At 30.0% G+C, this 27683-nt stretch overlaps 1 protein-coding gene across 2 annotated transcripts in view; it reads left to right on the forward strand.

The window, feature by feature from the left end:
* The window catches only part of LOC135134683 (uncharacterized protein), a 120419-nt gene that overhangs the window by 14982 nt on the left and 77754 nt on the right, over positions 1 to 27683 (forward strand). The window contains exon 1 of one of the 2 annotated variants that reach the window (XM_064063441.1): positions 18130 to 19374. The exons of the other annotated variant lie outside the window; for it this stretch is intronic. Within the exon in view, the coding sequence (XP_063919511.1) occupies positions 19270 to 19374 (105 nt within the window). The 5' untranslated portion in view covers positions 18130 to 19269. Of the gene's footprint in view, positions 1 to 18129; positions 19375 to 27683 lie in introns of those variants that run through there. 2 annotated transcript variants of the gene reach the window in all.

A 27683-nucleotide genomic window follows, 5' to 3' on the forward strand; every position in this document is an offset into this window, starting at 1 on the left:
ACAGTTTTTCAGAAATTTTTATTTTTGGTATTGTTAATGTTTATTTTGATTACATATATCAATAAAAATCAATGTATCTGTCTATATACAATTTTGTTCTGTATCTTACGTTATATACACTGTCATATTTCATTTCGTGTCATTAAATGTAACAAACCGGAACAAATCCGCTATTCGTCCATGAAACATTATTTTTTGCAGTGTTGAATCCAGAGGGGTGACCGGAGGTAATAATCCCAGAAATAAAAGATGATTCCTCAACAAAAAATATTTTATTAAGTTTGTTAAAACGTACGACTATACGTCCAGAAAACACAAGCGATCTCTGCACCTTCATAAATAAAGTTTACACCTCCAAAAATCGAGTCTGAATTTAACACAAACATTAAATCCTAAACTGAACTGACCCGATTACACCGGAATTCTCAATAAAGCTCACCGAAAAAATGTTTATTGGTCTTTCGATCACATCAGTTTGGCAGTGAAATTGTAATATCCATAAACAATAAATATCGCCTGCATTATTACACGCCGTACCATAAAATATGGCGACAGCTGGCATTACGAAACTATTTAACTGGATGTTGTAATTGAATTAGTACGTACAAGTGTTAAATAAATTGCTGAATTATGTCTGCGTAGATACAAGTTAGTGAGCCACGCGAAATTTTTGACTGTAAATAAACACCAGTTAGAGGCTTGTAGACTTTAATTACTTAACGCCATAGCCATTACCTTAATTCCCCATGCGCCTATAACAACCATATTTTCCCATATTATTATTATATCACGATAATTAAATGCGAACTTCGTGTGTTAGACCACTGTTACCCTTAACCAGAATTCACCGAATTGGTGTCTTAACTTTAATCAGTTTCGCACCAAAACGAATTGCCTAAAACCACAAGCTGTGAGCTGCTCGTTCCAATAAAGGAGCACCCGATAGAATCAAAGCATTGATGTTTTTAAGAAACAAGGAGAGGCTCTCGAATTTTACCCAGATTCTTTTAAAAACGTGGTTGTTAAAACAAAGGCTCACAGCAATAAAAAATTTACGGTTTGTCCAGAATGTTTGCGGTTCGAGTTAAAATCAGGTATTGTTTTGTACAGCACAAATGTGTGCAAGAGCTTCACAAATTATTTCCGAGTAAAATGTAACAGTATCCCGCTGTAAAGGCATGATGTAATAAACACTGATATGCAAATAAGTAAAAAGTCAACTTCAGGGCGTTATGGGAGGCGTATCGTGTTTAACATTCCGCAGTTAACATTTTATTTCACCGTGTATAAAATACAAACAACACATTTTAAAAAGAACTTGTTATCTTTTGTTAAAAGGAAATGTTGGGTACGGATTTGAATGAAAAATTATCAGTTTTTTCACTCTTTTTCTCGATTCATGCAAGATGTGGAACGAGGTCGTATTGTAATCAAAATCCAGTTACTTCCAAGTCGAAAAAAATGTAGACATGTAGATAATTATATTTGAACTGCTGCTTTCCACTTTTAATTTTTCTCCAATTACTAACACATGAAGGCTTACACAGTCAAGAAAGTTGAAATTAAATTTTTCATAAAATGTGTAATAATGAGATTTTAATAAACGCCGTGCATCTAAAAATTTCTAACAATTTTTCCACAATCTTTAAAATTAAATGAGTTTAGTGTCGGTCATTTCTAAAGGGTGTTTAGAAATCCATACGCCAAACTGGTTTTTTTGGAACTTTTGATATTAAAATTTTATTCCCGATATGTCCGAGTTTTTAAATTTTAGCATAATGAACAAATTACAAGAGAATCTAAATTTGTTCCAACACAAAGCCAGATAGTTTCCCTATAATCCTATTATAAAGACAACTTTAATCATATGAACATTTTCATCCAGTGTCTATATGATTAGATTCTGTGTAATACAATATAGCCCCTCAGGCCTGTACTCAACAGAATACCTTTACTACAAGAGTTGTTTTCATCAGTTTGCTTGTCGAAGTACTTGTTAGTTACAAAACTTCGAATATTTTGCTCACGGATGCCTCGTAATAAAAGGAACATATTTTGCCCTGTTGTTTGTATGGAAAGAAATAAATTGCTATAAAATTCCCTTCGTGTTACCAAATTAAACAGAATAGAGGTCTCACAACTCTGAGAAACAAAATTATTTATATAGAATTTGGAAAGTATTTGAAGTATTTATGCATTCAACGATTTACAAAATAGATAAATCTATTTTATGAAGAAATAAAAATGGGCAAAGTATATTCGTAAATTTCTCTCGTTCTCCTGGTATTTTTAAAAATGATGAAAACTCAAGGCAGATTCATAAACTACAAGATTAAAATACGTTACTAAAAAAAAATTAAATTCTGTTTATTAAAAAAAAAAAGATTGAGGCCATGTCATCAAACCGTTGGTGACAAATTTTACTTACCGTTTCATCATCTAAACTATATTCTTAATATACATATAAAACTTGACGACAATCTGTCTAATAAAAATTATTTCGCCAGAACTTCCCTCGCCCCTGAAGTGCAACCCAACAAATCCCGTAAAACCAGATTAAATATATTCAAAGCAGATAATAATCAACGGGAAATTTTTTTTTTCAAAAAATCGAAAAACTGGAAAGGCGAAATATCAACAAATCGGACAATCGAAAATTAAAAATCGGAATCCAAACAACAAAAAATTTAAAAGCTGAAACATTCAAAAATCTAAAATTTAAAAATCGAATAACTGAAAAATCGAAAAGTTAAAGAAAAAACGAAAAACCCAGAAATCGACACATCGAAAAATTGATAAATCGAGAAATTGAACGATCGAAAAATTGAAGCATCGAAATCTCAAAAAATTGAAAAATTGAAAAATCGAAAACCGAGCTGTCGAAAAATCGAAAGATCGAGAAATCGAAATATCAAAAAACAAAAAAATCTAAAATTTAAAAATTCGAAAAACTGAGGAATAGAAATATCGAAGAACTGAAAATCGAAAAAACTAAAATTTTAAAAATTGAAAAATTAAAATATCAAAAAGTTACACAATCAAAGAATCAGAAAGTCGAAAAATCGAAAAACTGAAGAATCTAAATATTGAAAAATCCCAAAACTGAAATATCTAAAAATTGAAAATTTCTAAAACTGACACCGAAAAATAGGAAAGTCGAGAAATCGAAAAGTGGAAAAATCGAACATGAAATATGGAAGTGGAAAAATCGAAAACTTAAATAATCAAAAAATTGAAAAATCGGAACATTAAAAAGTCGAGAAATCGAAAAATGGGAAAATCAAAAAATAGGTGAATGGAGAAATTGGGAAATTGAAAATTTACAAACGTCAACAATTGAAAAATTGAAAAATTGAAGAGTCGAAATATTACACACTACTCCATTTGTGGTTTATGAATCAGTGTTGAGTTTTTACCTTGGTCATGCAGATTTTTGGAAAAAAAATCAAAATTTTGTAAATTTAACTTTAAAATTGCAGATTCAAGTGCTTTGAAATCTTGCAGACCGTTTAAACTCGTCGAAAGCATGGGAAATAGGAGTATTATTTAAATGTTAAAAAGTAACACAGTGCTAAACATATGGTTTATGAATCCGTGCTCAATTTCATAACTCAAAATTGTAGGTATAAAAAAATTTCGATTTCTCAATTTTTAGATTTAGGTTTTTCGATTTCTGGATTTTTCAGTTTTGGGATTTTTCAGTTTTTTGTTTTCCAATTTTTCGATTCTTCAAATTTTTATTTTCACGATTTTTTCATTTTTCGATTTCTCAATTTTCTGTTGTTTCAGTTTTACGATTTTTCAATTTTTCGATTTTCCAGTTTTTCGATTTTTTAATATTTCAATTATTTATATTTCAAAATGTTCAATTTTTCAATTCCTCTATTAATCGATTTTTTTAATTTTCTCATTTTACGATTTCTCGACTTCACAATGTTTCGATTATTTAAATTGTTGATTTTCAACTTTCACTTTGCGAGTTTGATTTTTCGACTTTTCGATTTCTCGGCTTTCGTATTTTCGGTGTTTTAGTTTTAAAATTTTTCAATTTTTCAATATTTCAGTTTAGGGATTTTTCAATTTGTAGATTCTTCAGTTTTTCGATTTCTCGATTTTTTTTGATGTTTCGATTTCTCAATTGTTCAAAGTTTTGATGTTTTAATTTTTCAATTTTTAAAATTTCAGTTTTTTCGATTTTCAGTACTTCGATATATCTATTTTTCAGTTTTTCAAATTTTTAAATTTTCGAGTTCTAATTTTTTTGATGTTTCGATTTCTCGATCTTTCGATTTTTCGACAGCTCGGTTTTAGATTTTCCGATTTTTCAATTTTTCGAGATTGCGATCGAAAAATTTCAGATTTATCAATTTTTCGATGTTTCGATCTGATGATTCTTTTTCTTTAAAATTTTTCGATTTCTCAGTTTTTAACGTTTCCATTTTTCAATTTTGGCCTATTTCTCAGTTTTTTGATTTTTCGACTTATCAATTATTTGATATTTCTATTTCTCTGTTTCAGTTTTTAAATTTTTCCATTCCTCAATTTTCTGATGTGACAGTTTTACGGTGTTTCAGTTTTTCGACTTTTCAAAATTTTTTACATTTCTAAATTTTCAATTTTTCAATTTCTCGATTAATCGATTTTTTGATTTTTCCATTTTTTGATTTCTCGACTTTTTAATGTTTCGAATTTTCAGTTCTTTAATTCTACAATTTCTCGTTTTTTCAAAGTTTTAATTTCTCGATTTTTTCATTTTTCGCTTTTTTAATTGTTGGCGTTTCTAAATTTTCAATTTTCCAATTTCTCTATTAATCATTATTCCTATTTTTCGGTGTTTTAGTTTTTCGACATTTTAGATTTGGGATTTTTCAATATTTCGTTTCTCAAGTTTTAGGATTTTTCGACTTTTCGATTTTTTTGGTGTTTCGATTTCTCGATTTTTCAACTTTTTGATGTTTAATTTTTAAATTTTTTCAATTTTTGTTTTTTCGATTTTCAGTTCTTCGATATTTCAATTTTTCTGTTCTTAGAATTTTGAAATTTTAGATCTTTCAGTTGTTTGATGTTTCGATTTCTCCATCTTTCTATTTTTGTCAGCTCGGTTTCGGTTTTTCAATTTTTCGAGATTTCGATGTTTGAATTTTTCGATTTAGCAATTTTCTTTTATTTAAAATTTTTCAATTTCTCAATTTTTAACTTTTCAATTTTTCGATTTTGGCGTATTACGATTTGTCAATTTTTTGACTTCTCCATAATTTGGTATTTCTATTTCTGTTTCAGTTTTTGACTTTTTTTATTTCTGAATTTTCTGATGTGTCAGTTTTACGATTTTTCAGGTTTTCGACTTTTCAATTTTTCAATGTTTCAATTTTTACATTTTTAAATTTTCAAATATTCAATTTTTCGATTAATCGATTTTTTTATTTTCCCATTTTTTGATTTCTCAACTTTTTAATATTTCGAACTTTTAGCTTTTCGATTCTTCAATTTCTGAATTCTTCAAATTTTTAGTTTCCCCATTTTTTCATTTTTCGATTTCTCGAATTTAAAGTGTTTCAGTGAAATGATTCATAAACCAACAAATGGAGTAGTGTGTTATTTTATAAAATTTATCACATTTACTATTGTAAAATTTGGAGATGACGTCATTTCATTGTTGGTAGGGATAAGCAGACGAATTTTAGTTAGGATTGCCCATAGACATGATATTCGTAACATACAAACAAAATTTGACAATAATCAGTGCGATAGTTTCCGAGACATGAAACGTCGAAAAACATGAAAGTAGCCAGTCACCCGTGAACTCAATTCAATTACAATACTTCCTAGGCTTATGCTCGGGAAGTAAAAATGGCAAAGTGTTTTACAATGTTTTAATTAAAAGTTGCTTTTGCTTGAGTTAAGATTTTAACTCATTAAATAGAGATTTTATAAAAACAAACTTTATTTTATTTTAAAAAAGTATAGCGTAAAGCTAAACAATAAGCGACTTCTCTCCACTTCTCTTCAAACAAAACTTCCAATTATCAAATTGCTTCTGATGTTATTGTTGGTTTACATAGGAGAGCAAACATAACGAATATTGGCAGAAAATAGGGTTGAGGATATTGCAAGTACCTTCCTAAATAGAGAATTAATTCAAAATTTAAGCCTGAAAAACCGTAGTATACTTACCCATTACTAGTTTCATTTGTCTACCGAATGTCTTTTTTTTTCAAAATGGACGATTGTGAAGACTTATTATTTTCCTGCAACGTTAACTCAGACTTTGTTTTAACTGTAAGCTTCGGCAAACATAACAATGAACTGTGAACACTCTTTTAAATATTCTGGGAACAACAAAATCACTTAATTGTGACATGTATCTACTGAATATAGTTTAAGGATTTTAAAGCTGGCTGTGACATTTACTAGCAAAACAAATAAACTAAATAATATAATAATTTTAAAAATTTAAATAATATTTTATTTTATTATCGTACTAAATTTTAGTGCATAACTACTTACTAAAATTTACGTCATGAGATCACTTAGGTTATCTAAAGCACACGGCTAATTGGCTACCCTTCATATGTTCTGCTTCCTAACCCTTTCCGTTTCATTTACGAGTTGGTGGTTTCTCTAATTCTGATTCAGTTGCAGATATTTTAGTTTTCTGCCCACCATCCAAATCTGGATTAAATTTAATGTTGGTAAAAAGCAGGATTTAGTTTAAACCGTAAAAGAAACTCTTACTTCATGCACTAGATTACAAACAATATATAAAGACGACACAGTATAAAATGAAATATATTTGTTAATATTTTAGTAAAAATGAGCTGCCAGCACGCAGACGCCGTAACAAGTATCCATAAAAATTAATTAACTGCCATCAATTACAGCTTTAATTTTCTTCTCTAAAAATCCTCTCCCGCTAAATAACCGAGTTGGTTCGAATTAAAGTAAGAAAAGCATTCTCTTGTTAAAAATTAGATGTGGTGGTGTTCGGATGCTCTCCAGTTAAGTGAATTAGAACCGTGATAATATAATTGATTCTTGTCCGAGACCGCTTCAAATAAATCGTCTTAAGGTGGAAAATATAAGCCTATTACAAAAGGGATGCTATGGCTGAAGTGGTCATTAATTAAATGCAGGTTCGATATTGGCATTCACCACAAGACCTTCTTATGCAAAAGCAGAACTGAATTATTCCGAAGACATGCTCTCCTGAAAGGATTGATCAAGGCGTCTTTAGGGTCACTTTAACTATGATGGTATTATATTGCTAGAGTCTAGACAGATAGGATGTATTGCTCCCAATTTCATGCTCAGCACGTATGACAAAACTGTTAAAAACGTCACATAAATAAAAACGAATAAATCATTTTTATTGCGGATATTTGGAGCACGTTTTGCGTTTCATAAATAGCTGCGGACAAAAGGATTTTCGCCGGCTTAAATCTGCATATGTTTAAGACTTGGTAGGGGATAATAAGACAAAAAGGTTTTTTGTAATTGTTGTTTGAATGTTTTTGCAATTTAATTGCCTTGTTACAAATCCAGGCCGCTGTGGTCTTGTTGAAAGCCACATTATCATTCCAGAGTTGTGCTTTCGGGAATAATCAGTATAAGACCTGAATGCAGCTTGTAAGGAGATTTGCCCCTTATCTTCATGGTGAAACATTCAGGGCTTGTTCTGCAGAGAAATACGTGTATGCTATTTTTTTATGTCTATTTTTAATCTAAAAGCTGCCTTTTTTATTAATTTTGAGATTTAAGGGGTGACTGAAACAGATTAACAAACAGATTTTAGCTTAAATTTGTTTGACAACTAAGTAAATGTTTGTTGTATTTTTCCTATTCGTAGTTCAAATAATGCAGATCTTGAATACAATTTTCTGAACAAACATTTCTTTGAAATATTTTCTTAATGTTAAAGTTCTAATAGTTTATGGCCCTCTAACATAAATTTCATTAAATATTTTCAATTTAGAATTTGTGTGGTGAAATATAATGCATAATTGAAAAAATTATGTTATTTGTGGAATTTTGATGACGCTATCAAGAAAAACAAAGCTAGTAAAAAAATTGTAGAAGGTTATTTTGACACAACTTCCCTCGCCTTTGAAGTATGGTCCGATAAATTCCGCTTCTTTAAAAAATTATAAAACTAGATTCTGCGACTTTCGTTTTGTGATAACTGTTAACCTCTATAAAGTGGCGGAATTAATATCCCCGCAACCCCTACATCTTTAAATAGGAATTATAATTAAAGCATACAAACAACAGGAAAAATGTAGATAATTTTAATTTCTCAATATAATCTTAACTTCGACTGTTTATGTTTATATTTCGACCGAATTCGACTACTAGCACAAACATCAGCGATTAAAAAAAATAAATTTGGTGATTTTGTGTCCTCAACGCAGAGGAAAAGGCGGACTGATTGATTCATACTCAGTTTTTTTCTCAAAAACACTCATAAATTTGAAGAAATTCGGTAGAAATGTAAGATGACGGACAAATTTGCCTAACGATTTAGCATGTTTCAAATAATCTTAAAATATTTACACGATTTCATCACATCATTCGGTTTTTGGAGTTTCAAAGTTACATTGTAAAATATTGTAATACAATGTTGATTCTTTTTTCAAAAATCTGAATGCTAAAGGTAAAAACTCAACACGGATTCATAAATCACACATGAAGGAATATGTTATTTTATAAAATACCAAGAACATTTGTTCGGCAGAACTCTATAATCTTACCACATTTGCAGTATTTCAGTTCATTTGTTTTCGCAATTTTCAAATTAAATTGTAAAATACAATTTTTCCTAAAAATCTCGATGTCTAGGGTAACTAAAAACTCTAAGTTACACATACAAGGAGTATGTGGTTGTATAAAATTAAAAAAACATTTGTTCTTCAAAGTTATAAAATGACGTCATCACTTTCAGGAGGCCATACACGAAAAAATTTTTATTCAAGTTAAGTTGTAAAATCTTACATAGTTTTGTTTTTTTTTTCTCCAAAAATCTGGATGTCTAGGCTGAAAATTCGACACGGATTCATGAATCACACATGTAGGCGAATGCAATCCTATAAAAGTAATTATATAACACCAAAAGTGACAAATTAGTAGCAAGTATAATAGTACATTGCACCCCACATTTTGTTTTTTAATTTATTATAAGGTGCTCATTTTTAACAGGCCAATTTTGACGTTGAAGTGGTTTTTTTATTATTTTTTTTTATAAAAATCTAAAAATCAGCGATTTCCATATGGATCCTCTGGAATCATTGTCAAAATGTTTAGATCTCCACAACTTTTTAAACAAAAACCTCAAAAATGACGTGAAATGTTAAAAACATCCATTAAAAAAACTACACGACACAAATTGACTTTTTTTATTTTATAAAAAATCAATAAAAAAGTTCAACGTCAAAACTGGTCAGTTTGCTTAAGAACATGATAAAGTACCTTAAAATAGACGAAAGAACAGGTAAAAAAGCTTAAATAGATGAAAAAAACAAAAATTAAGTTAAACGTACCATTTTACTTTCTACTGATTTTAGTTTAGAAATGTCATCTAAAATGTCCGATAATCCAATCCTTAAATCCGAGTCATTCGGATGAAAATTGAATTTGAAATAATAAACAATGGTTTTGGAATCACCAAAAATTATAATTGGTAAATATGAATTAAATCGGATGAAATTGTAAAATCAAGTCATTATTGTTTTCAAGGAGCATAAATGAAGAAAATTTGATCAACTATTTACCATGCTTACGATAACCTAAAACGTTTCTAAAATTTCAGAGCAGTTTCAAAGTTAAATTGTTGTAATTTTGATTTTTTTTCTCCAAAATTTTGGATGCCTAGGATAAAAATTCAGCAGGGGTTCATAAACCACATGTGCAGGAGTATCTTATTTTATAAAATATAAATAATATTTACTACTGTAAATTTTGGAGATGACGTCAACAAATTGTTTGTAGGGATGATTAGCCAAATTTTGATCATCTACACGTTACTTGTAAAACGCATATAAAATTTAACAATTGGTTCAGTAGTTTCGGAAATTATCTGTTTATTAAAAATCCGGAAAGACTGCAGACAGACAGACAGACAGACAGACAGACGGAAACGGGCGACCTATTGTTTCGTACTGAATTTACGCTCTGAAAGTAAAAAGATGTAATTGTAACATCCTGCATGTGTGAAAAATGTAAATAATTGTATAAAAAAAAAAGAAGTAGACTGTTTCGGGGAAATTTCCCAGTGTCCCGGCGGCACGATCCGACACTGGTTATGGCCACACAGAAACGATTTGGTTGGTTTGAGTTGACGTTTGGTTATAAACTAATGTGTTTATATATTGTTATTGTTTGGAGAGTGGTAATTGTTTGCAAAATTAACTATTTGTGTATTTATTCGTCATATTTCCTTTACGCAACTGTTTCAATATTATAAAAATACTACTTTTAATTGTCATAGATTATTTACCTTAAAATTTTGAGCAAGAAAACACGGAAAAAGGAAAAATCCGGAAACTGCGACAAACACGATAGCACACCATATTTTTGCTGAATTTGGCGTGGCATCGTTGAAACTTCCGTTGGGGATTATTGTGAAATTAGAATTGTCGGCGAAAAAACAGCAAAGATACTATAAAAAAAGCTTTAGCTGACGTGTGTGTACGTTCTTTGCCTGGTCACAACGAAGTGCGAAATATCGATATTTGGCATTTTACTTCAAATACTTAACTTATTTCAGACATAAAAAATTGGTGGAAGGTTATTTCGACCTCTAAAGTACAGTGGAACAAATACAGCTTCGAAAACTTATCAAATTTAACTTTAAGGATTTAATTTTTTCTGTGATGACCCCATTTCGCTTTCAATAATAAAACATGCTTTTCTGTTTTCTGTTAAAATCTTGTTCTTGTTTTAATAGAACACTAAATTCATGGATATTGAGTTCTACCTCAAAATTTTTTACATTAATTTTTAACCTCCACTTAGAGATATCCGATCCATAAACGGTGCAAACTAATGATATTGATATGAATTTTTAGAAAACTGGTCCAAGGTTATTTAGACAAAACTTCCCTAGCCCCTGAGGTGTAGTCGGACAAATTTTGCTTGTTTAAAAATTATAATATGTATATTTTTTTGTGATAACTTCTATAAATGTCACATGTCGCCCACACTAGATTTTTTGTTGTCAAAATCTGGTCGCCTAGGGTAAAAAATCAATGCGGATTCATAAACTACAGGTATAGGAGAGAATGTTAATTTATAAAACTTAAATGACCTTTACAAAAAAAAATTTGAGGAACATTATCAAATTGTTGTGGGAATGAGTACTCATCAGTAGCAAAATTTGCCAACAATCGAACCAGTAGTTTCGAAGATTGTCTATCATTCAATTCTAAATTGTACAAAAGCAACGAACATTTATACATAAACACATTCATTTTCAATTCTGTGTGACAATTCTAGAGCTTATGTTTAAAAATAAAAGAAACATATTAAAGAAAGACATTTTTAGATTATAATACGAAGAACAATATGAACAGAACCACGTATTTAAGAATTTGAAGAAGTCTGGATCACGATGGAATATTTATGCGACGAAGAGGGACTATTCAATACGCTATGCGAGACGCATACAAACGTTTTACCAGAGATCTTGTTATAACCGGAGTAATTTTCATAAAATAACTTAAAGAAAAATCGGTGAGTTTAATATAGTCCCCAAATAATAATTCAAATACTTTCAGTACGCTTTAATCTCTTAAATGAACGAGTATATAAAACTGTCCTACTATTTCTTTTCACTAATATTAAGCATATCATGAATACTGATCAAAATTTAAATTTAAATTCAAGTCTCTCACTCAATCTAAATCGCTCTTGGAAGTCGCAGTCACATATTTTCTAAACTTATCTCTAGAGGTTTTTATAATGTCGATTTGGTTTTATCCACAATTATTTTTTAAAAACTTATGTTATCAAAACCCGGAAGATTTCCTCCATGAAAATGAGTGTATGAATTTTTAATACCCCGGTGATTAAAAAAAAATAATTTCAAGTTGTTTAGACGAGTCATCTTTGCCCCGGAAACGCAACCAACTGTACATGCCAAAAAGTATTTAACGGTAAAAGATTTTGAATTATTAATAACAACATTATTGGCGCTACTAAAATGAAACTAAACTGGAATAATAAGTATAAAACTTTAAAATATACGAGCCATATAAATAATTTACATATTATTTGTGCAACCATTATAACTAATCAGTCATAGAGAATGAACATTTTTTAACGGTTTACAATGCACTTTAGGCCACTAATTTATTGACGGAGTTAAATGATAGCGTAATCAAATTGTATTTGATTTAATTATTTCATTATCGGTGTGCATGTTTCATAAAATATTTCTAAGATTGTCTTTTTCTCATTTTACCTTTTCAAATAGGATTTAACAAGATTTAGAATAAAGGTGTCATTCTTAATTAAATTTTTTGTTCCGAGAGTAATAAATCCTCTCTTATTTTGGAGTTATTTTTCTAAGTGACAAATATTTCATTAGCAAAGCTCTTTGTAGCTGATTCGAGCGGCCAACTTAAAGTATTCATTGATGCATTAACATGAATATGTCAAAACCCAGTGATTTGTGATTTTTATGAACAAATTTTATTACTCTTTAATTAATTAGTATTCGAGGTAGAAAAAATTAAAAACCAGACTTGTATGGATACTTGAGAATCATCAACTAAATTCATTTTCAACCAGACAAGTGTTCTATTTTTAAAGAGCAAAATACAACTTAGTTTTTTTAATAAAATATGCCTTGACTGTGCTTTTATTAGGATTTATCAACAGTGCAAAGGATTGTGACATAAAAAATGCATGCATTTTCTCAAATGAGAAAAGAATACGATATAAACATATATCGAAAAAAGTACGAATAAATTGTGCTTATTTCGATTTCCTTTACGTCTACTAAAAACTCTCATTTATTTTGTTGGTTAATATAAATAAAAATGTAGATAATGTACCCATATTTCCTTCAAACGTGAACGTCTTCACATACTTTGGGAAGTATGTGTGAAATTAATGTGAGACGTCAATCTGGTTGTACAATTTCTATATTCTGTATATTTTTATGGAAATATTATTAAAACGAAACATTTATAATTGAATTAATAATTGTGAAAGCGATATTCAACTTTCTTTAAAAACACCGCGGAGCTTACTGAAGATTGTAAAGTAAATAAACGCAAAACAACCTCTAAAAAATACAAGCTTAAGAAATACTTGGAACTGAATTAAAAACAAACAGCTGTAAAGAATTAGAAATATCACTCCCTTTGTTGCAAAGCTATAATAAACACTAAAATATAATTCGACGGATGCAGTTAAAACCGTAACTTGCTTTGACTTTTACCCGTTATATAGATCGTTACCTCCTGTCCAAATATCTCTTGTTATTGGAAATCTTTCGTAGTTTATTATCGTTAAATATCTCCTTGGTTAATTAATTTTCCGAGAATTTATTAATAATAATCTAAACAAAAACAAAACATCTCTTGATATTCTAATAATCCAAACACAAACTTAAGTTTAGTGTTAGTGGTGTACGTACGATTACGACTATCAGTTCACCATGCCTGACATCTAATCTTTAATTTACAAGTTTAATTAACTCCTACCACAATTATCAGTTATCAGCAACTGACACAACGGAAATTATGTATACACGCTTAAATGAACCTTTGGATAGTGTCACTCGTTTATTTATGGGTGCATTTTGCAAATTTCCCTACTGCTAATAAAGCTTTTGTTTTGATTTTAAGTAGTTGACTAAATAAAATATTAACAACCCCAAAAGGTAAAAATTACATCATTTTTAACCTCCATTTAGATTTGATATATGTAAGAAATTCTTCATTTCTGCTCCGCAGTTAAACTATTGCAGAAAAAAAAACAACGCAATACAACCTTTTACTTATGACATAGGCCATAAGCAAACATTTAAACTATGTATAGTTTTGTATGATCAGTAGTATTATTATTTCTATGTTGTTTCAACCGTCGTATAAGTTGTACAGCTTCAGTTATCAGTCCAGATCAGTGCTGCATTAGGTCAAACACGCGATCATTAAAAGTATACTAAAAACTTGGAAATAATTCATTAAATATCGCTGTGGAAATTCATGAGTGGTAGAAATTATTCAAATTTAAACAGTATACGACTGTAGTTAACACGAGTATTTATGGATTAAAACTTTGGTTAATTTTCGTTGGTTATGAGAAACAAAAACATGATAATACTGATAACACTGGCATACTTTCACTTCCTTCTGGTTTGCTCTTTTTATTTTTAATGTGTTTCTTTTTCTTTCTTAATATTTTGTTTTAGAGAAATAATTAATTTAATATTTACTTGGTGTTTTATAGCTTGCCGAATGCGAAAATACTGGCCTAATATTTCTGTTAATAAGTAAGACAGATAAATTGCTTATTACATTTCATATCAATATACTGTTTCAAAATCAGAACTTGTTCCGAAAATTTCGTTCAGATTTTAGATATACTTTAAGACTGTTGTAATAAAAAGACTAATCAAAATAAGAAGAAAACATGCTAAATAGTTTATGCTCACATTATGCAATGGTATATCCTCAACCTGTAATTTAGTAACTAAACTAAACTGACCAAATATATTATGTAACTTTATAATTTTCTCAAAAATACTAAATATTTCACGGATGATTCTTCCAGATTCCTTATATTTCAGACAAAGCTGTAGCAATACAACTAGTGTTGCATAATAATTAATGTGTCTCTTTCACCACAAACATGACGACGTCATTAAAAATTACTGAAAGTATCTACACTGAAAAATAAGCTCTAAAATTCATGCTGTGCGAACTCTTTCAGAGGCGAGAATATCTAATTGTTAGTAATGTAGAAAACGTGTTAGTAAGTTTAGAGAGCTTTTTCTTATACACAATTCTAACAAATAAAAAATTAGAAGTATCTTCTAATATTAATATTAAATTTGTTGGTGACTTAAATTGCAATATTATCTGTATACACTTTTTGCTTCTTCAGCTGTAGCCGAGAAATATTTTAATGGCGTCGTTTGGATGAATGTATAATTTGATGCTTTTTCACGCTTCGTAGATTATTAATTACAGCAGAGTCGCTTTTAGATTTTATCTGTAGTGCTCTGTCCGTAGGAAATCTACTCGATAGATAACTGCCGGACCGATTATTATTTTGAAAATTTAAGTAAGTATTTGTCAAGTTTATCAAGAAGATGATATGGCGCTGAGTAAAATTTATTAACTCCAAAAATAACTTGAGACGATCAGATTCTACAGTTTTTATTACAAAACGAACATCGTAAACATTTTACGACTGAATTAAACATTCCAGAACTACCTAAACAAGATTTATTTATTCCTGTCCGGAAATTTATTTATTATTATTGATAGAGGTTTACTGGGAAATACGTCACTGAATCTACTTAGGTATTAATATCTATGTTACCAAAATGCTTACACGTAATGCAAAAAAAATAAATTTTGAAATTTACAAAAAGTAAATGATCGCTTGGAAAAATTTTGTAAAATTTATTTCAATGCAAAATGGCACAAACGTGATGAAAAAAATTAAGTTCACCATGAATTATTCTAACAAAGCTATCCCCTCGCTACTAAATTATGTATCAGTTGTTTTAAAAATTGATCAGTTCATGCGACACATAAATGTCTTTGTTATCTATTTCCAAATTAATATTTTCTTTCATAAAAATGATTGAAAATAAAGAAAAGAATATTTTGAAAATATTAAAAAGTACACATTAATGAACAATTCATTTAGATTTTTGTTTAAAATCTCTTATAAGTATTTTATTTTAGGTAATAGTCACTTTGTAAAACAGCTTCATATAAAAATGATCGTGCACAAAGCCTTTTTAAAGCAAGCTTAGCCACTTTTTCGTAAATTATTTCCGCGTTATTAATTCCGACTACTGAGAATGTGTGTCGTAAATTACACTATGCGCTATATTAAGAAGTAAACCAGAAGGAAACTTGCCCTAGTTATTTATACAACAAATAAATTCACATGATTTTCATAATCCAAACGTAAATGTGTATTCTGGAAATACAACGGAAAAAAAATGTCGATAAAAGTTTCACTAAATTAAGCTGAATTTTAATCTGGCTGTTTTTATGGTCGCTTCTCTCTAATTATGTGAACTCAGTGTTACGCCTAAAGATTTTTAAGTTTTCTGCACAAATGTATTTGCGTTAAATTAATTTACTACCACACAGCCTTAATTATAAACAATGTGTTCGCTCAGTGTAACGTTGACAAGAAAATAAATTTTGCCATGCTCTCTTTGTTGGCACATGACAAATTTGAAACAAACCCTATTTATTTCTCCGCAAGTTTAGTTTTGAGCGAATTTAGCTCAGTGCCCCGTCAAGAGACGCATCCATTTACACTAGGATAGAGGTAAACAACTACTGTTTGGATCCAGAATTTTGACTAATTAATGTAACCAGCGACAAACGTTATTATTATGCGCAGGACATTAACTAACAGAAATCCTTTCGGTGTACCATTTAATTTTAAATTCAAACTAGAAAATAGAAACAAACGCTTTAATATTTACTAACATAAGTTCAAGTTTTGATAATTTTAGGCATTTATTTAAGATTTTTAAGTAGTGTGATGTTTCACTTAATTTTTCGGCAATGAACAAAACTGGTGGATGCGCCGGGTAAAATATTTGCCACAAGATTAATTTCTATAACTTCAATTTTTTTTTTATTTTTGTAACGAAAATTAAAAGTCTTAAAAGAGTCGATGTTAACTGATTGTACGTACTTAAATGAGCATTTTTCAACAAATAGCATTTTTATAACTTGGCAGAACGTTACCTGAAGCGAATCTATTTTCACAAAGCTAATTAATTTCGAAGAAAAACACGGACGAATTTGCTATTAATTTTTTATGTGTAATCTGTTTTTTTATTTCTTTCTTCATATAACTTTCACAAACAAGATCAATGGTTTCAAAGTTGGAATTTCAGCAAAATACCGTCTTTTACAAATCACCAGCTGCGCCATACGTAAAAGTCCACGTTAGGCTAGGTTCAATTGAAGTTTTTGTTGCAGAGCAACAAAGCGATTTCGTTTATTTGCATACGTCCCCTTTCATTTTAACTTGGCAAAAAATTAAATCCTCCTTGAAAAAAAAAGAGATCCCTTAATACTTATAACTTAATTTTGATTCGTTAAGTTGACGCGAAGATGTCGATGAAAATAATGTGTCGAAATAGCCCAAAAATGCAAATTCTGTGGAAAGAACTAATAAAAACTCTTTCAGCTCATTGGGATTCATTAAGAAGTCCGCATTTGTGCAAACTTCAATTTACTTTAATCAACCTCAGTTGTTGGTTTTTTATTGATTTAACATTTACCAACTGACTATTAAATCAGTTAGGACTATATTTTCAAGGATTGTAAATATTTGCTTCAAGTTATTATTTTTGAGGCAGAATTCTGTTATCGTCTTCCGCATTCTCACGTTTCCGCCTGGTAGCGTTCAGGACACTTTCGCATATGTGTTTAACACGATCTTGATTTCTGGAAGATTTACTTCTGACATGTACAGTTGCGTTTTTTCCGGATTTATTTGTCACATATGGCAATGACGAATAAGCTCGTCGAGTGGAAAATCTTTTCCTCATAAATGAAGTTATTTGTCAAAAGTGAAACACAATCTTCTTAGTTAGTTCATTCTCAAGCTTCACATTTTACCTCTCTATAATGAAAAAGTAAATTTAGAGGAAAAATGACGCAAAATGTGCCAAATTAGAACACCTAGCTGAGTGCTAAACGATGACAAATTAAACAGCATTTTTCTTCCTTACACGAATTTTCAACGAGAGAAATAATTAAATGTCGCTCCCTCTGTAGGTACAAGGGCTGCAAGTTCCGCAACGTGTGGAGCAGGGTTTCGAACCAAATGCGCAGTAGAAAGCGCTCTGAAACCCAAATATAACCGTTATTCTACAGATTTCCTGCCAGTTGTTGCGTTCATAAGTTACAGGAAACATTGTTTCGTTTTTATACATTTAAGCTTTTGGTTACTTTTCTAAAACAAGTGAATCGTGAACACAGTGCCCATTTTACCAACAGCTGTTTTGGACCGAGAAATAAGGGAGTGTTAAATACAATTTACCACCACCCGCTGTCCAACCCATAATCAAATTTTTTTTAAAATGCGAGAGCTAATTGGATTTAGTCTTGATGCTGTTAAAATGATTTCCGAGCTTAAATTAACAAAAGGATTAACAAAGCCACATAAACAAAGGATCAATATTGCGCTTAGTGCGTGTTCGTGCCGGCGAGGGCGCTACGAGCCGATCTGAAAATGTTTCAATGAAAAGCTGAAAACATCGTCATTGGAAACACTTGCTCTCGAGCTTTCGAACGAACACATGTTAACAAACACGTCTCCTAAATCTGACAGTTAAAAGATCGCTGTGCTTCTTTTAAAAAAACAAAGTTAAAAGTTTAATTCAAGATGTAATAGAAATTATAAACTTTTTTTCTAAAACATATCAACAAGTAAACGACGTTTCGAAAAATCGCCAAAAATTAACTGACAAGGAGAGTATACAGTAGTATTTTTGATATTGTTATTTTGGGACCATTTTATACTAGAGTTAGTCTTTAGATATTAAGTGTTAGAAATTGTTGTTTCCTATTAAATTTAGTTGTTAGTGATAAATGTGCTCAATTAGAATTAAATGTTGCATATCTAAAGTATTTTAATGAATGTTTACACACATTTATGGGGCCATTGCACTTAGAACCAATTAATCTGAAACTACTCTAGTGCCAAATATTTACCTAACGAAAAACAAACCTATTCAAACACACTACACATGATTTAAAATTGTCAACTTTTATACATCTATATTTTGTAATAAAAGTTTATCCCCAGTGCCATTCTTAAAATAATATAAAAGTGAACCAATAAATTCTTTCAAACTCCTAATACAACTCTTCTAAAACTTTCCGTGAAGTTTCCTTTTCACGATATACTTTAAAAAACTCTTAACTTAACTGTTAAATTAAAATTAAATGTTCTTACATGTAAGTAAATGTACTTTAATAAATATTTAATGTAACTCAACTAAATGTCTAAACACTCATTAATAACTGTAATAGTGCAAAACTATTTCGTACAATGGCTAATGCCGTGCCTGACATAAAACCTGTGATTTCGACCGTAAGTACGATTCACGCTGCACCGGAAGGAGAAATGGATGCACTTTTGCTCGGCAGAACGCGGGTAAGTGTAACTTCACTCATAAAAATATTTATATGTCGACAATCATAAAACGTCCGCTTTGTGGGCCCGTAACTGCACTATTATGCTTTAACCTGATCCCAACTAAGTCTAACTGAAGATCATCAAAAAACGTGACTAAAATAAATCGAATACGGTATCTCCAAATTGGATAAAAATTCCAGACGGCCACTGCTTTGACACGAAACGCATACAGGTCATTCCGTGTCAACCACACAATTTAGTTTCTAATCCTACTTAATTGTAAAGCACACTTAATTGAATTGTAACTCCGTTTTACGTCTGTGTAGAGTACATTTTTAAAAAAGAATTTTATCCGTATGAATATTTAGGACTAAGTACCAAAATATATTTTTATAGAATGTAGTTAACGAGTCTGGCAGTAAAAGAGTTATGGTTTTAGCTGGTTTTACTGATGTTTCGAGTTTAAAATTACTACAATTTAAATATGTATATGGCATTTCAGAAAAATGGGGTGAGATTTTTTTTTGAAAAGATGTCAAAAGGATGACTCAAAGTCTTGTAAGAAATATATGCGAATATATTTGATAACATGTTTGAAAAAAAATTGTTAATTAATTAACAATTAATATATCTACTAAATTTTTGTTGATGACCGATTAATCACTGAACAAAAATTAATATCATAATTTCTTAATATAACTAACCACATGGAATTCTAGCAGGTACAACATAAGAAACTAATCATTCAACTTGTTCGTCATATGGTTCTAAATATCATTTATTAATTTGTGACTTCTGAATGAATTAAAGAACACCTAACAACGACGGTGAAAATCGTAGATTTCTGGAGATCAAATCGTAAAATTTTATCAGCCATATTTCTCAATGAGTTTTATCCTTCTTGCATTTATACATGTCACAAAATGTATTCCGAACTTCTGTTGCTACAGTTTAATTAAAATCGTTTTGGAGAACTTTGTTTTGATTGTGACCCTCTTGAACCGGTAAGTGCTTCTTGACGTATTTTCTATTTACCATCGAAAACAAATAAATTCACCCTTATTTAAAATGCCAAAATGTTAAAATACAGCGGAATGAAAAGTATTTGTTTTTCCATTCAAAGATGTTTGAAAACAGGAGCTTGACATTTTACCGAAGAACAAAAAAAAGGTGAAAAATGCGAACCTAAAAGAACTTTTTGTTAATACTCTTTTATAATAGACTCGTTAAGAACAACAAAACCAACAAAAAAACAAAGAAGAACGAAAATAAAGTAATTTCACGTTATGTTAGTCAATATCAATATTAACAACGAGATTTGAATTAATTACAATATTTATGCTTTTTTATGATGTGCGATCAATAGAAAGCGTCCTCAAGTTGGCCTTGGACAAGACAGCTGTTTTTTATTGCCTGCTGGACACAAAAGGATATGTGAAAAAATTTACTCATCATTATTGAGAACGTTTTATGTTAATTATTTTACGTAGTGTATTTAATTGTTCACTTACTCGAATTATGTGAGAAAATTTATTACCAACTTTTACGTATCACTAAATTCATGGAAGTTCATTCTCTTATTTCTCCAGCCCCTAAAGTACAGTCTAACAAATACAACTTCGAAAAATTATTGTCAACTTTAACTTTGAGAATTGATTTAGTCAGTTTTCCATTTAATTTTTTTTTTTTTTTTTTGATAACGTCATTAACTTTTAACAACGCCACATATATCAATTTAGGATTCAGATCTTTCAATTTAGAAAAGAATTTGAACTTTCACAGTATTTGGAATGTTTTCACACATTCAGTAAACTGTTTAGAATTTCTAGAATTGAGCAAATTTTTGAAATTTCCTGCAGTTCCAAATTTTCTAAATGTTATAAAAATATCAGTGTTCGAATATGCCAGAATTCAACATTTTCCTCAGTTTCCAAGATTTCTAGGTCTTCCAGATTTTTCACTTTCTAGATATTTCTAGATTTTCTAAAATTTATACAACGCAAGAGTCTTAAATCTTTAAAATTTTTGGAATTTCTGTAATCTTTAGAATTTCTGATAATAAGTAGGGTGTTCAAAACCCCTAATACTTGTAGAATTTATAAAAATTAAAGGAAGCATTCTTCAGATTTTTACGATTTTTAGATTTTTTATTTTTGTTTTGTTTAGAGTCTTTGGAATCTTTAAAATTTTTGTGATGTTAAGAGTTCATGCGTTTTTTACAAATTATAAAATCTTTGAAATATTTGGAACAGAATTTGAAATACCTTTTTAACGTTTGAGTATTTAGAGTATTTAGTATCTTTAGAGTCCTTGGAGTCTTAACAATCTTTGGAAATTTTGGATACTTCAGAATTACTAGAAGTTTAGAATTTTTATAATCTCTAGGAACATTAATACTTCCAAGATCTTTTCAATTTTTAGGATTTTGTTGGATGTTTCTTCTATTTAGAACCTAAAACTTTAGTTTATTTAGCATCTTTGGTGTCTTTACAATTCGCAATTTCTAGTGTATGAAAACTTTAAAATTTTTAGAATGTGTCGAGTCTTTAGAATTTTTGAAAAGTTTGAAACCTTTTAAATAGTTCAAACTTGTGGAAACTTTGGGATTTTTAGAATATCTACAATCTTAAGATTGTGTAAACTTTTGAAATTTTGAGATTTAATATTATTTTATTTTCTTTTAATTTTTGGGAATTTTTAATTTTGCAAAATTTTCTAAGTTTTAAAAATGACCAGAATTTCCACATTTTCCAAAATTTCTAAAATTATCAGGCTCCAGTTATACCAGAATTTTGAAATTCAACCTTTTCCAATATTTTCAAGATTTCAAGGTCTACCACATTTTTCCCACATTTTCTATCTTTTTTCAGGTTTTCTAAAATGTATAGACCTCAAGAGTCTAAATCTTTGGAATTTTTGAAATCTCTGGAATTTTTACAGTCTCCAAGATTTATAAGATATTACTTAGGGTGTTCAAGGCTTTCACTGCTTTTAGGATTTATAAAAATTAAAAAAATCATTTTTCCGATGTTTGCGATTTTTAGGTCTTTAAGTTTTTTGTTTTCTTTAAAGTCTTTGGAATTTTTACAAGTTTTGGAATCTTTGGTTTTTGGAATTTCTCTAGAATCTGTAGAATCTTTCAAGTATTCGAAACAGAATTTTAGCTTTTGACCCCTTAGAGTCTTTAGATCCTTTACAGCCTTTCCAGTCTATGGAAATTTTGAACACTTTGGGAATTACTAAGGTTGTTGGATCTTAATGTTCTAATAATTAACTTTAGTTTATTTAGAATCTTAAGTGTGTTTACAATTCGCAACTTCTAATGTATGTAATCCCTGAAAGCTTTTATACTTTTTGAATCTTTCAAACCACTGGAAATTTTGCAATCTTTAGAATTTCTAGAATCTAGAATCACTAGAATTTCTATAAATTTTACAACTTTCAGATTTTCATTATTTTTAGATACTTCAGTATGTCTAGAATTGAAATATTTTTGGATCTTTAGGATTTTTGTCTTCCTTCCAATTTTTAAATATTTGGAATCTGTGGAATCTTTGGAATTTTTGAAATTCCTGAAATCCCTTTAGAATTTCTAAATTGCCGGCTTCTCTTGCTTTTTTAAATTTTTTGAAATTCCTAAAATCCTTGTAGTCCTTAGATCCTTGAAAGCCTTCAAACCTTTGAAAGGGTTAGAAGATTTGGGACTTTCACAACACTTGGAATCTTTTCAAAAATTCGGTCTCTAATTTCTAGAATTAAGATTGTGCATATTTTAAATTTATTCGCAAAATTGTAAAATTACGTCATCGATTTTTATCAGACAAATTTTGGTTAGAGTTTTACCATCTACAGGATATTCCTAATATACACACAAAAATTTACATAAACGCCGGAAACAAGAGATCTGTGTATATTCTAGGGGTCATGAAACGTCGATTTTCGGGAAAACGGAGTGAATCAGGCATTCCCGATTTAATCAATAAAATAAATTGACCCGTTAATTAATTTTTATGAGTCATCTGTATAAGAAATTTTAAAACTTTCAATGCAATGATAAATAACAATTACCTATATAATCATCGTATTTTGCACATTTTGGATAGGATTTATTCGGCAAAATTTTGAGATGACGTCATCAATTTGTTGGAAGGGGCTAAATGAATAAAATTTGCTTAACGATTTACCATGATTACGATAACCTTAAAATATTTACAAGATTTCAGTGCAATCGGTTTTGCGGTTTCAAAGTTATATTGCAAAATATTGTTACTCAGTTTTGAATTTTTCCCAAAAATTCTGGTTGTCTAGGGTGAAAATTCGACACGGATTCACACACCACAAGTGCTGGCGTATCTTGTTTTGTGAAATTTAAAAATTTTATTATAAATTTTGAAGATGACGTCATCCCATTGGTGGTGGTGGTGGTGATGCCAAATTTAGTTTAACCATCCTAATATACATACAAAAAATGACAACAATCGGTCCAGTAGTTTCGGAGATTACTTGTCTAATAAAAATGGATACAGACACCAGACAGACAGACAGACAGACAGACAGACAGACGGACGGACGGAAACAGGAGACTATTTTTTTCGTACTCTACAGGTCATGACACGTCGAGAAAATATGAAAGTGCCAATTCGGCCGACGGACTGGATTGCGATACTTCCTTAGTTTACGCTCGGGAAGTAAAAAATGTATTAAACTCGCATACCTATAATTTCTGGTCAACAAGTCGTAGCGATGTTTCTTGCGTTTTGATTTTAAAAGCAAATATTTAGCACAGAAATATTTAACTAAATTGCTGAATTCGCTACATAAGGCCTGCAGAGGATTTAATGCCATTTTAAAAACTGCAATGGTGAACTTTTGCAGCTTTATTATTTCTTCATTTTTGGATTAAACTACGTTAAACTAAATCAACACCGAATCAAAAATTTCTGGACATTTTTGCTAAAAAGTTAATCGGCACAAAAACACCATAAAAAAGCTGATTGTATTTAAAACACATTAGCAATTGGATACAATAATAATAATCATGGAGGAAAAAAATTAAACCTGGTGTAACACAAACCTGGATGAGTTAAAAATCATACGACCCTGCTTATTTGTTTGGTTTCTAAAAATAAACGTTCCCTTTGGTAACGAGATTAAATTGCCTCATTTAAGACTTTTGATGTCTGACAGCACGTCTCTGTCAGCGCAAAGGCGATGAGAATTTTTAATTTGATTTTCTGTCGATAAGTTAATTGCATGGAACCGGTAAATGATTTTCAAATGGAAAAGCATAAAGCGGTTTTCGGGTAAGAATTTTTTTCTGAAAGAGTCATCAGTCGGTGAAACTTATTTCCGAAACAGGTAGTTTTTGCGCCTCGTCGCCGGCAAATTAATGTAGGGGTGCTTGTGTAAACATTACGCCGACGTTATTATAGCAATAGATGAAGCGGCCGATAATGGCGATGAGTTAATTTAGGCATAATAACGCACCATTAGAACACTGGCTTCTTCGCGGCTTTTTCAGCGAGGAAGTTATTAAAAAAATATGCGAGTCAAAGAGGGGTTATGGTTTTTTAAATTAGATGCGATATTGGGTTCGATATAGCTGTGCGTTTCACAAAATGACAAAAACAGCTGCTAGACTGAATTGGATATGTCAAACAAAGGATCTTGTGTTTATGAACATGATGTTACACGAATCGGAAGCCAAATAATATTAAAATTTTATGTTACAGCGAAGTGTAGACACATCTAATAAATATTTAATATATAATTCTAAAAAAATTGTAAAGTTATCTTTCTGCATTAGTAGAAAAGCATTTAAGTATATTTTTAAAGCAAGTTTTACTAAATAGCATTTTTAATGATGATATAGGTTGTATCATGTTATTATGAATTTCAGGAAAAACAAACAATGTTTTTGAAATATTGGATGAAAAAAATATACACATACATTCATTACCTTTCATAAAAAAATAAAACAAATACTGTACAGAAGGGAGTTATTTCAATAACAAATATTTATCGATTTTTTTGTAATGACGTTAAAATTATAAAAAAATCTGTACGTAGTATAAAACAAACAAAGTAAAATCAACAGGACTATCTAATGCACACAATTTGTAAAATAAATATGCATAACAACAACAAGTGATTTGTTTGAATATCAGAAATTTTATCTACGATATTATCGCAACTCATCAAAGCTAATGCTGCTGGTAGTTAATTTGATAGGCAAAATAAAAGCATTTATATTATCGGTGAATATGAGGCTTGCTCACAACGAGGCGCTGGCCGAGTTACATAGTCACAGGACGATGATAGTGATGCACTAACCCATCTATTGCATCAAATGTAATAACCTACTTCAGAGATTTTTTGAAATCACTTTATAGGTATAAGAGAAACAGATTTTCATTTTTGTTAAAAGAATTCTACAGTAATCTACCTGCCAGTTCTTCTATAACTTGGATTACTTGATCCTCATTTTCTTTCTTGTCTTATTTGACACAGAACGAGGTGTCATCTGCATACGTTATAACCAGTTAATTTCTCCGTGGCATATTACATAATTGCTAAATCGTTAATGTAGACGAGAAACAAAATGGGACCAGCTATCGATCTCTGTAGGACATCCCGTGTAATTTTGCTTTCCTGACTAATCTGATCATTTGTCACGACACATTAAATGTGTTTTGATAAATATGGTGTAAACATTTCTAAATATTTCCTTTCAACTTGTGGTACTCCATCATGATAATAACATGTGGCGATCGACTCAGTCAAAAGTAGAAGTTAAGTTGGTAACACTGCTTGGCTCTTTCTGAAAATCATATTTTTGTAGAACAAGGTTATCATGTTTTTCCAAGTATTTGGTTTGTTATTTTGATGAAACCACCTCAACAATTTAAAAAAGGCAGGAGAAGTGGACATTTATCTATAATTCTTAAATGTATTGATGTGTCCTTTTAGTATACAGTAATAAACAGGCATTAATAATTTCTGCTGATTGTTTCATGATGGATTCACTGCATTTTTTAAATTATTTTATTACTGATATTTAATATGTTCTCGGTTGTAAAAAAACATAAACTGGAGTGGGACAGATGTTAAATGTTGTATACAATGTATACATTGCAAAAAACATATATGTATATTGAAAATATCTGAATTACAGTTTTTTGAGAAATATTTATTTATGTCCATACCTTTGGATGTATTTTTATTATGTTCAGTATTGTATGGTTTATAGTATTGTTGTGGAGCAGAAACCAGCGCTACTGCTTTTATAAGATTGATAATTTTTTGTTTGACGTAGGTTTATAGGCCCTCCAAGTAAAGATTAAAACTTCTTTAGTCTGCTTTACTTCTGTATTGATCCATATTTTTTTGTAGAGGAATTTGTGCACTGGTTGTATTATCTGAGAAAGTTTGTACAAAATAATTAAATTTTCTCTGTTTGAGGCGAGTCCCTGCCTTTTTCACTTTATTACATTTAATCATATTTCCGTTACAAATTTTTTTCCCATAATATCGTCCAGATCTTTGGAAAAAAAATCAAAATTATAAAAAACATTTTGCAATTTAATTTTGAATCTGCAAAACCGAATGCTTTGACATCTTGAAGATGTTTTAAGGTTATGATAGGTATGATAAATTTCTAATCAAAATATATTTACTTGTAGCCTCCAAAAAATTGATGACATCAGCTCAAAATTTTCCCGAATATATCCTATCTAAAATGTCCCAAATATGATGAGCCTATACTCAAAAAAATTAATCAATGCGTGAATTTTATTGATTTAATCAGGAACTGCAAAACCGAATGCTTTGAAATCTTGGAGATGTTTTAAAGTTATCACAAGCACGGTAAATTTTTGATCAAAATATATTGTCCCCCCCCCTAAAAAATGTATGACGTCACCTCAAAATTTTGCCGAAGAAATCGTATCTTAAATGTCCAAAGTATTGTGAGTCTATACTTCTGATTTATCACCGCATTAATATTTTCTAGATTTGCTTATACCGAATGCTTTGAAATATTCCAGACTATCCAGACGTTTTAAAGTCATTGTAAGCATAATAAATTGTTATTCAAAATAAATCTGTTTACTCCTCCCCAAAATTTTGTCGAATAAATTTTAGCCAAAATGCGCAAAATATGCTGAGTTTTTACATGCATTAATATTTTTTATAGATCAAATTAAGAACGAGTCAGCCCATTTTCCAGAAAATGTTAAAATACAAACGTCTTTGTTTAATAAGAATTATAATAATGATATTCAAAAGATTTTGTCGGTGTAGCTTATTACTTAATAGTTTTGATCCTT

The sequence above is a fragment of the Zophobas morio genome, unplaced genomic scaffold (assembly GCF_036711695.1).
Source record: "Zophobas morio isolate AGI-343-1 ecotype UQ-CSIRO unplaced genomic scaffold, CSIRO_AGI_Zmor_V1 ptg000023l, whole genome shotgun sequence".
Classification (NCBI taxonomy): Eukaryota; Metazoa; Arthropoda; class Insecta; order Coleoptera; family Tenebrionidae; genus Zophobas; species Zophobas morio.